This window comes from Bolinopsis microptera, chromosome 3 (genome assembly GCF_026151205.1).
Source record: "Bolinopsis microptera isolate Bmic1 chromosome 3, MBARI_Bmic_1.0, whole genome shotgun sequence".
Taxonomy (NCBI): domain Eukaryota; kingdom Metazoa; phylum Ctenophora; class Tentaculata; order Lobata; family Bolinopsidae; genus Bolinopsis; species Bolinopsis microptera.
This window is the reverse complement of record NC_087074.1, coordinates 5,736,263-5,746,382: the sequence shown is the minus strand read 5'-3', so window position 1 is coordinate 5,746,382 and position 10,120 is coordinate 5,736,263. Positions and strand designations below refer to the sequence as shown.

At 37.1% G+C, this 10,120-nt stretch overlaps 1 protein-coding gene across 2 annotated transcripts; it reads left to right on the top strand.

Annotated features, from left to right (window-relative positions):
• Nucleotides 1-3,867: 3,867 nt before the first annotated feature.
• LOC134813044 (short transient receptor potential channel 4-like) lies at nt 3,868-7,704 on the top strand. Of its 2 annotated transcripts, XM_063820719.1 has the most exons (4): nt 3,868-5,754; nt 5,979-6,086; nt 6,187-6,369; nt 6,465-7,704. In XM_063820719.1, exons 1-4 carry the CDS (start codon nt 3,937-3,939, stop codon nt 6,816-6,818), a joined length of 2,463 nt encoding a protein of 820 aa, XP_063676789.1. In that variant the 5' UTR covers nt 3,868-3,936; the 3' UTR covers nt 6,819-7,704. The 2 variants fall into 2 exon arrangements, with proteins under 2 accessions (XP_063676789.1, XP_063676790.1); XM_063820720.1 differs by lacking the exon at nt 5,979-6,086.
• The last annotated feature ends 2,416 nt before the right edge of the window (nt 7,705-10,120 follow it).

Genomic DNA, 10,120 nt, shown 5'->3' with positions numbered 1-10,120 from the left:
AGGATCTGGGTCTTAACATGCATTATAATCTTTGAATGGAGTCAATTGTCAACAGCTGATAAACATTAAACAAAAGGGTAATTTTTCGTTTAGTTAGGATCGCTGGCATAGCATGCATTGTCATTATTTGATTGATATTCTACAGAAACGAGTGACGCGGTCTACTCCTTTTTGTAGTGTTTGCTTTTCCTATTTTGCCTTCAGCTCTGAGTATGATTCTCTTGAATAGTGTAGTTGTGCCAGTGCCATGCTCTTTTCACATTTTTAAGTTAAATGTCACGCTAGCGATCCAAATAATTGAATCAGAACCCCGAATTACCGCTCCAATCACCATTCTACATTCTAGTCAGGGATGAAAAGGTTTATTTTTGAGGTTTGCTGAGTGTTCAAAAGGACTTTTCGACAGATTATGTGGTAACTAAAATGGCTCATAATACCTTTCCTAATCCTATACTGCAAACTAAGGAAATTACCATATCCATGTTCAAATATGAAGCCAAAATTGGCTATTCTAACTTAACGAGCTGAGACAAGAGGAAGAATTAAATTCTTCCACGAGAAACCAGTTTTACTCAGTTCTCATTTATGATTTATTGATATAATTATATAATTGTGGTCACGAAAACCAAGTTGGTGAAAGTTTACGTCAACGAAAAGTTGATCGTTTTGTCGCAAAACTTTTCGTTAGAATTATATTGCTGTTTTTTACTGCTTTCTTTGATCATACGATAAAGTTAAATTTGAATTTTAACTAGCCATTATAAATATAAGTCCTAAGTCTAAGATCAAAGATCTTTATTTTTGATTTTCGCACAGCGATAGAAAAAATTCGAAAAAATTCGCGCTGAAAACTTTCGCAGTTAAGTTATCCAGGTAAAGAACATTAATTGTTAATCGCATTTTTGTAATGTTGAGTGTTCGAAATTTCTGGTGATTTTATAGATTTTAGCAAAAAGTTTTTAGTAAAAGGTTTGTAACGCGTCTTGATGAAACTGACTTATGCATATGTCCTGAAATTAGATTTTTTGTTACATAGAACTAGAAGTGTTGAAAGTATTATAACCGTTTTTCCTGAATACTTTCAACACTTCTAGTTCTATTAATAAGTGATAAATATCTAGTCTATAAAGTCCAATAGACAACATTTTCAATATTCATACCATTTACTGATTTACAGTTTTACAATTTTCGAGCATGCTAATAATTACTGTAAAACTAAACTTCGAGATTTATCTAAAATACAACTTTGAGCAAGTTAGACCAAGTTAGATCAATGTTTGCTTGAAGTTTGAACGTTTCTGGGCGGCGCTCAGCCTGTCTCTTTGCATTATAACCAGGGGTCCCCAGGTCACAGGTAAGTTTGAACGCTGATTCCGAACCACCTTAAAGTTAAATGACTAACGGTTAAAATGTTCCCCTGGCGAGTTAACGGCGAAAAACTGTTTGATCCATCACGTGATATGCCGGTAGAATTTAAACTGGTTTGCAAAAATTCGCCAGCCCAAAGATTTCTGCCTTTATTTTTCAGATAAGTAATTGTTTCCTTATTACACCAAACGGAAAAGCTTTGGACTGGAACCCCAAAGTCGATAAGCACAAATGGTAAAATCTTTAAAATGCGAATTGTAAATTTTTAAAATTGCCGAACGAAATTTACTCACGCCAATCTGGCCTTAGATCAAAATCATTGAAATAACAATTAAGAATTTGGCTGTGTAATCAGTGATTCCTTTCTTTTAGCTCGGTACTGACCACATGAATTGTGGCTACGTATTAGTGCTTTTGTCTTGCTAATTGGAAAATATTGAAATAAAACGTCTATAGAGATCATAGTACTGCATACATTTTTACATTTGTGCGTGACAATGAGTTCAGCAATGGCATAAAGCAGTGCATTCGCTGTTTATTATTTGTAAAATACCAACTTTGTCATATATTTCCTGGCTGTCATTTGTTGTGTTGTGTGGAAGTGTGTTTGGCCTCACATTTGGGTATAAGACAGGGCCGTATTGTCTTGATCGCCTCACATGACGTCATATCAAATAGACTTAAAATAAAACAACACCCGACGAGTTATAGTATGTCAAAAATTGTTTTTTGTTTGCGTGGTAAATTGAGGGAAAGCTTTACAACCAGTAAGAACCATATTTCGTCGCCATCAGGTTCGGGTTTGGCTATAGATAAGTATATTGAATGCGGAGGTTTATTGGTGTCGATTAGGCTCGTGTATGGACCATTTAGAAGTGCAGAAGGAGGAGTAACAGTGACCTTATATCCCACTATATACACCCTCTCTGACGAGAGTTAGAGACTGACGAGTGTTTTTAATAATATCAAATCTTTATAATATAGTTTTATAAACAGTTTTATAAATAACCACTCTAAATTTCGGCCTTTTAATATTTTATCCGACTAGATTATGAGGTGAGAATAACTTGATAATTATTAGAGTAATCTAGTAAACTCTAATAATCAAAGTGCTATATCCCACCCACTCGGTCACTCAGCACTCTGAATCTGACGAGTGTTATTACTACATCTTTATACTAACCTAAATATTACTCTGATTAAGTCGTGTAGTGTTATTTGATGATTCTTTCAAGAAAATCTCTGATTTTTTTTCTGAATAGACTCAGTGATGTACTGATATAAATCACGTATCGACATTTTTAGCTACGTCATAGCTACGTCATAGCTACGTCATACTCATATTCTCAAATTATTTGTTATATAGTAGTGTTAAAAGCACTAACCTATTTACGTACCGTCCAGCTAGAGTCTATTAAATATGCATAGTCAATACCACCGGACAAAAGGATCTCAGAAGCTATGTCACGAGACGGTATAATTACTAGTTTGGATCATTTGTTTTGGTCGCAGGTTCCGCCCATGATGACTGCAAAGCTTTTTAAACGCCTTGGCTTTGATGACACTGCTTTTGTTACACCTAGTCTGCTTTACATTTGTCAAGATTTTAATTTTAATTTACCATTTCTACGTTACTACAGATAGTGGTACCGGTCTGAAAGGGAAGGGAAAACCGTCGCTTTCCGTGAATCTAACATACGACTTTTGATTTTTATAGTGGTGTATAGTTTAGCCATATTTGTTCGGCCGGTAATGAATCAAAAGGGGCCCATGGCGAAGCATGATAAGCAAGTGTTTCGAACCAGCAAAATTTTCATACATGAATTTGTGATCGCAAAATAATTTCTTTCGGTTGAGGTATTTTCGATCAGGAACGTTGATATCATTTCCACGCGAAGATTTATAATCATATGCCAAGTTTTTATTCTCTAGACAAAAGGCAACATTTTTAAAATTTACTAGACAAAACGAACAAATTAAACTATCATTAGACAATTTTCAGTAGCCATATATTGGCCATTTTTCTCATATTAAAATCAAATTAAGCATTCCATCATATAGCGATCGTTTTGCTCAAATATATGACTGAATATTGTCGATCACAAAAGGAAATATCTTGTATGCAGTCGGCTAAATTATATCAAGCTATACTGAGCTAAATTATAGCTAAATTATAAGTATAACGTCGGGTAAGTTAACCTGAGCGTGATCGCAAACGATCGTTGTGCCCATAGTTTTATATATAGTTTTGTATATAGTTTTACATATTATAGTTTTATATATATTTTGTGTATAGTTTTATATATTACCCTAAACTTCGGCCTTTTAATATTTCAGAGGACTAGATTAACTTTATAAAAGCAGCTGCTATGTTCAATGAATTCAATGAATATTTTTGGTAATGCTTGATTCAGTTTCACGTATGCTGTTACCAGAGTTTCATAAATAACAAATGAAAAGATAGAATTCTTAAATTTTCTATTACTTACTTACTTTAGGTTGGTTTGGCAGGGATCGCTATTCCTGATCAAATCAATGATCCCCTCTATCTTCAGAATCTGACTGTTAATGTTCAGAATGCAAAATGACAGTGTAGTGGTAAAGAACAAAATCCTGCCAGTAGTGGCAGTGTCTCTGAACATGGAGAATATACCGCCTGACCGCCATGACAGTGCTGATGATATTTATCTCAATGTACAGGAGCATCACAACGGCAGCAAGTGGAGCAGACTTATCAATCAATATTCAATGGGACACGATTTAACTTCGTCTACTGGTTCAGTATTTGGAGGGGATGTTTCAAATTCAATAGACTCAGGAAGTCGACTTATCGATAGCAACGAGCGCGAACGGACATCACTACACGCAAACCCTGAGATGATATTCTCTTTCGGTCTCAGGGGAGTGTCACCTACCACCCAGGAGATTTTCAAGAGGATAGAGGCGAATGAGTATAATGAGTTGGATAAGATTCTGTCTGAAAGAGGAACCAAAGTAACCATCGTTCCTAAAATAGGTTGCCCTCAGCAGCACGATTTCATTTCACAGAACATAGCCAACACTGAAAACGAGGAGGGAGACTCGCCCCTTCACGCAGCAGCTAAAGTTGGTGTCACTATGGTGGATAAAGTTTTAGAATATGGAGGCAATCCAAATGCTAAAAACAGAGAAGGGGACACTCCTCTCAGCATCGCAGCGGTGAGAAGGGACAGACTCTCCATAGACACTCTCATCCACGCTGGAGCCAGTCTTAATGCCGCTGTTATCAAACTAACCTCTTATCTCCGGGATCACACTGATACAGACCTGCCTGGCTTTGAGTCTGGGTTCAGCGTGAAACCTTTGACATTCCTTCTCTCCAACGATGTTTACTTGAAGTGCAGGGACCCCTTCAGGACGGCATTTGATGTGAGCAAGAGTATAGAGGCCATAGTAAACATCAGGGATGAGTTCAGAATGGAGTTTGAGTTGTTGATTCGGGACGCTGATGTGTTCGCCTACAAAATGTTGGACTATTGTGAGAAAATGAGTGAGGCCAAAACTGTGTTATCTCAGGCACATGGACTACTCAGTAAGGCAATAAATGAGGGAAAGAAACGGTTTGTCGGTCATCCTTTCAGTCAACAGATTATTTTAGAAGAATGGTACGACAAAACAATTTCCAGCAAAACTGTATTTAGTCACATAGGAATAGTAGTCAAGTATGCAATGAGCCCAATTCTCTTGCCACTGTATTTTCTGAAACTTGTGTTTTTCGAACAACCAGCACATGTGCCATTAAGGAACTCCAGTGCCGCAGACCACATGAGTTTCCTCTTCATTCCCTACATTTGCTTCGTAACTGATATATTTAACTACCTCATCCTCCTGGGACTGCTCATACTAACCTGCATTAGCACCAAAAAATCGGAGGTCCCTAACAATATTGAAATAGCGCTGTGGTGTTGCACCGTATCTAGGCTCTTCATAGAATGTGACCAGATGTGCCAACAAGGGATCAGGTGCTACTTAAAGAACATGTGGAACATTCTAGAACTCTGTTCATGTTGTTTGATTACCATGGCTGCAGTTTACAGGATCGTTGTGTTCCTTAAATTCGATAACCCTGAAGGTAGCTTGACTAAACTTGAACCTCTGCACAAAGATATCTTAAACATCACCTACATATACGCAATCACTGAGTTTCTCATGATCCTCCGGTGGTTAAACTTCCTTGAGTTCTTCCCTGGTCTGGGTCCACTCCTCATTGCACTGAGGACCTTGCTGGCAGATGTGTTTAAGTTTGTGCTGATTGTGTTGTTTACGTGTGTGGTGGGGACAACTATAGCTGTTTACTCTGTTGTCAGCACTGTCAAATCACAGAACGAAATAAAATCGTCCCATGAGGTAAGACGAAATGGTAAATACAATCATTTCTGTAAAAATTTTTTCGTAAAAAGTTGTTCGTAATTCGTGGCCAAAAACTAAATATGCTTGTTTCTTCACTAAAGATCGATCACTCCTCGCCTAATTCATGATTTTGAAAACATAAACCACGATTATAATACTGGCAAAATTCAAAAGTTTGGAATCTGATTTTTATAACACTTTATGAAGACATATATTCACAGGAGTGGAAATCAGATTCAGACGTCAAATTGAAAAACACTCCCAAGTTCTTCACCGATTTTGGGACATGCTTCATAAATGTCATTTGGTCAACATTTGGTCTTTACAGAGTAAGTCTCTTTAACAAATTGCGAACAGTTTTTGATAATAGCCTTGCCCATACTTTACTGTCACATTAATCCTCTATTTGAGGATCCCTTTATATTTCAGGACGTTGAGATAGAAAACGACAGCACCTCAACCTACGTGGTGTACATTATTCTCCTCCTGTATATCATCTTAGCAGTTGTTCTAATGCTGAACATTTTGATAGCTCTTCTTAACAGCACCTTCGAGAGAATTCAGGGAAACTGTGACATCGAGTGGAAATACGCCAGAAGTCTGCTTCTCAAGGTTTGGAATTGAAAGGTTGTCATGCCTTATTTCCAATTTTGATACTTTTCCGATAAGATTACAAACTGATTGAAACTATAAATGTACTTTTACAGGAATACAGAAACGGACAACCATTCATATTCCCTTTCCATCTCTTCCTGATACCCATAACGATCCCGTACCGTTCAAAGATGGTCAACAGACGACACCAATTGAAACGACAAACGACCAGAGAAAATCTGTGGCGGTTAACAGAACGGGACAAGCTGCTGTCCAAGCTGTGTGACCGTTATAGGAGATCACTGGCCGCCTCTGATACAGAGAGGTGCAGCACTTTCAGCGGTTTTAACGATCAGAAAATGGGAACTTTCGCAGAGACTGTCGCAGTTCAGAGACATAATTCATCCATGAGGATGGCCAGAAGAGCTGCTTTAGGCAGAAATCAGAGAGGAGCATCCAGACTTTAGTGAATGTAGTAATGCTATCAGGTGACTAATCCATGCGGAATGAATCTATATTGTTTTACTTTTAGTGATAGTTTTACGGATTTAGTCCGCTTACCGTAAAAATCAAATTTTGTATTTTATACTTAAACAAAAAGTCATTAGAACATTGTTATCACTGAGTTTATTCAGAAAAAAGATCAGGAATTTTCTTGAAAGAATCATCAAATTTTAACGAGACTCAATAGACGATAACACGACTTAATCGGAAATATAAATTATAATTGGTATCCTTTTACATGGAAATTCTGCCTGTACTATTCTTTTCATGATTTCCATATTATATATTTAACCATTTGATAATGTTGTCAGTTACCTGTTTGCCATCAAATAACATAAACAATTGAAATGTATCTCTCCTTGCGCCCACATTGTGACTTATAGCTTGGATCACTGATAATGCTGCCGAACAAAAAGTCAATTTAAATTGGATATTTTCATTGTTTTAAAAGTCTTGGGTTTTCAATCTCAAATCTGCTTCAATTGTAAATGTTCTTTTTGTTCTTCCGGAGAACAAAAAGTCAAATTATATTGGATATTTTCATTGTTTAAAAGGTCTTGGGTTTTGAATCTACTTCAATTTAAAATGTTTGTCTTAATCAAAAGGAATTTTTGATTTCGTCTCCTAAGAAAATGGCTTCATAACTTTTAGTTTTATTATTATTAGGAATGCTATAAGTATAGTGAACAGTGAACACTATCCATGCAGTGACTGAACCGAATGTTCACCTTAGCTGACTGGTTAAAAATCGCCGCTAGTTGCAAATATAGTCGAGTCAGGCGTCATCTACATGTTACGTTTAATTGAAAATAAGTATTTCAACTTTCAGTTGCAGTAGTACTACTACTACTACTAGTACTATTATAGTAAGTACATAAAATTAGAAATATCATCGTCAATCTTACTTTTAAATGGCCGATGGATGGTATATATTTATATACGTTGATAAATGTTTTAAATCAAATGATGATATCTGCATAGCATATCGTACAAATAATGCACATCCAAACGGTAACATACAATTTTATTACAATATGACAGTCACCGATTAGCCCTTTTTTTATTCACGATGCATCAATCCTTCGCATCTCGCCGATCTGCATACGTGGTTGCGAAAAGCATTATTTGATGCGCGCGCGACCCAGTAGTGCATCGCGCTATAACCCTTTTTGTAACAAATGACTCTGCTCTTCAAAAAGTTAGTTTCTAAAAGCAATAAGCGTGAGGTACTAATTATTAACGACACTGTCATGTCAATTTTTAATCAATATGCGCGCCATGCATGCTTACTTGTTACTGTCACTACGGATGATAATTAATCACTCTACACTCGACTGTCACGTGACTTTTTCAACCCGTTCTCTAGCTGGTCCTGAACGACTATTCGAAACCCTAACCCTCTTATCTGATCCCAACCCTAACCCTAACCCAATCCTTAACAAAAGCATATGCTGAAACCCTAACCCTAACGAGAAATTAGACTAACTTCCTTATACTGTCATATCACGTGATCGAGACAGTTTTTCGCCCATATCTCGTCAGGGGAGCATTTTAACCCTATGTCATGGGGGGTGATTCGGAATCAGCGTCCGAAAATACATCGATTGAAGTTGGTTTCAACTGTCGGGGGCCCTTTTAGAACAATCTCGAAGATCGACTGTAGAGTGATTTAGTACGCTCGTGTCACTACATGCACGTACAATATACAATATAGCTAGGGGTCGACGGGTCGTTCACATATTACGTAATCAGCTGAGGGGGGTTCCGAATGATTACGCTAGTGTAATTTTGACATAATAGCTATGTGTAAAACTGCAATTACGGAGCTGGAGGGGGTAAAAATTTTCAAAAAATGATTACGTAATAACAATATGTAGGTAGTGCGCCATCGACAGTGAGCCGCGCGTGCCGACTGTAGGATGGTTTTTTAGCGCTTATTTCGGCCAGCACAATTTTCTTCAAACAAATAGATACGATATTAAGTATCTTTCCCGACCTCCGATTGCAACAAAAATTGATAAGCTTACTCATAAACTTACAAGGAAAGTGTCCGAAAAATTTAAAGCATATCCAACCATAAACATTATGTTACAGCTAAAAGCAGCGTATTTTGCTCCATTTTGATTACCATATTAACTCTGATATCCACCAAATTTTTCGGACAGTTGTGAAAGCCCTATTGGAAGGTCGTCGCCAATTTTCAGAATGATCTCATTCAAGGAACCGAAGATATATCCGAATAATACGACAAAAATCAACGAATTTGGTCAAATTACGCAACTTTTACAGCTATTTTTGCTCCAAAAGCCGCGCAGCATTTACTGGGCGGCGCTCAGCCTGTCATTCCGCCGAATCTTTATGAACATAATAGCCTGGGGTCCCCAGGTAACGCAGCATCAAATATGGCAGCTAGGCGCGAAACTCACTGATCTTTCCAAAAAGGTATGACAAATTTGGTATTGTGAAAATTCTCACAGTCTCTAGAAAACAGCGCTAGTGGTACAAAAATTTTTAAAATCCGAGCAAGTTTATTTTTATAGTGCACCCCCTACAATATGTGAACCACCCCATAATCATATTACGCACTATAATTAGTACTTGACTCCGACGTACGGACAGGTTATTTCAGTTAAAAAATAATCTTTTATTTTGTTAAATAACCTTTTAATTTTAAAATAACTTATTTTCTATGTTCAAATAAATTTAAAAAATGAAAAATAACTTTTTAGGTTACAAACATTTTAGTCAAAGATTTTACTATTATCACTTCGAGATGGCCAGGCCTACTCTCATGCTGTCTATATGTGATGATTAATTCTGAAAAACTAGGGACAACTGGGGAATGATCCCAGAACCTCGAGATTTCGCGTCTCTTGCTCTACCAATTGAGCTACTGACCCTGATTCTCAGAGCGAAATCACCACTCATATACAGCACAATTTCAAGCTTTGTGTGGAATATCATTTATCAGTTATCATTTATCAGTTAGTATATGAGTGGTGATTTCGCTCTGAGAATCAGGGTCAGTAGCTCAATTGGTAGAGCAAGAGACGCGAAATCTCGAGGTTCTGGGATCATTCCCCAGTTGTCCCTAGTTTTTCAGAATTAATCATCACATATAGACAGCATGAGAGTAGGCCTGGCCATCTCGAAGTGATAATAATAATTAAATGTTTCGCAGATTGGCAATTGATCGGTGTAGTTGGTGTTGTACACACTGCACTGATAACGATATCACGTTGTACGTGTAATGTAAATATAGTGT

Bases quoted from the DNA above. Each gene is read 5' to 3' on its own strand.
- LOC134813044 (XM_063820719.1), top strand. From the start codon at position 3,937: ATGTTCAGAATGCAAAATGACAGTGTAGTGGTAAAGAACAAAATCCTG. The intron at 6,087-6,186 runs GTAAGTCTCTTT...TTTATATTTCAG, and splicing joins CAACATTTGGTCTTTACAGA to GACGTTGAGATAGAAAACGA. The intron at 6,370-6,464 runs GTTTGGAATTGA...GTACTTTTACAG, and splicing joins CCAGAAGTCTGCTTCTCAAG to GAATACAGAAACGGACAACC.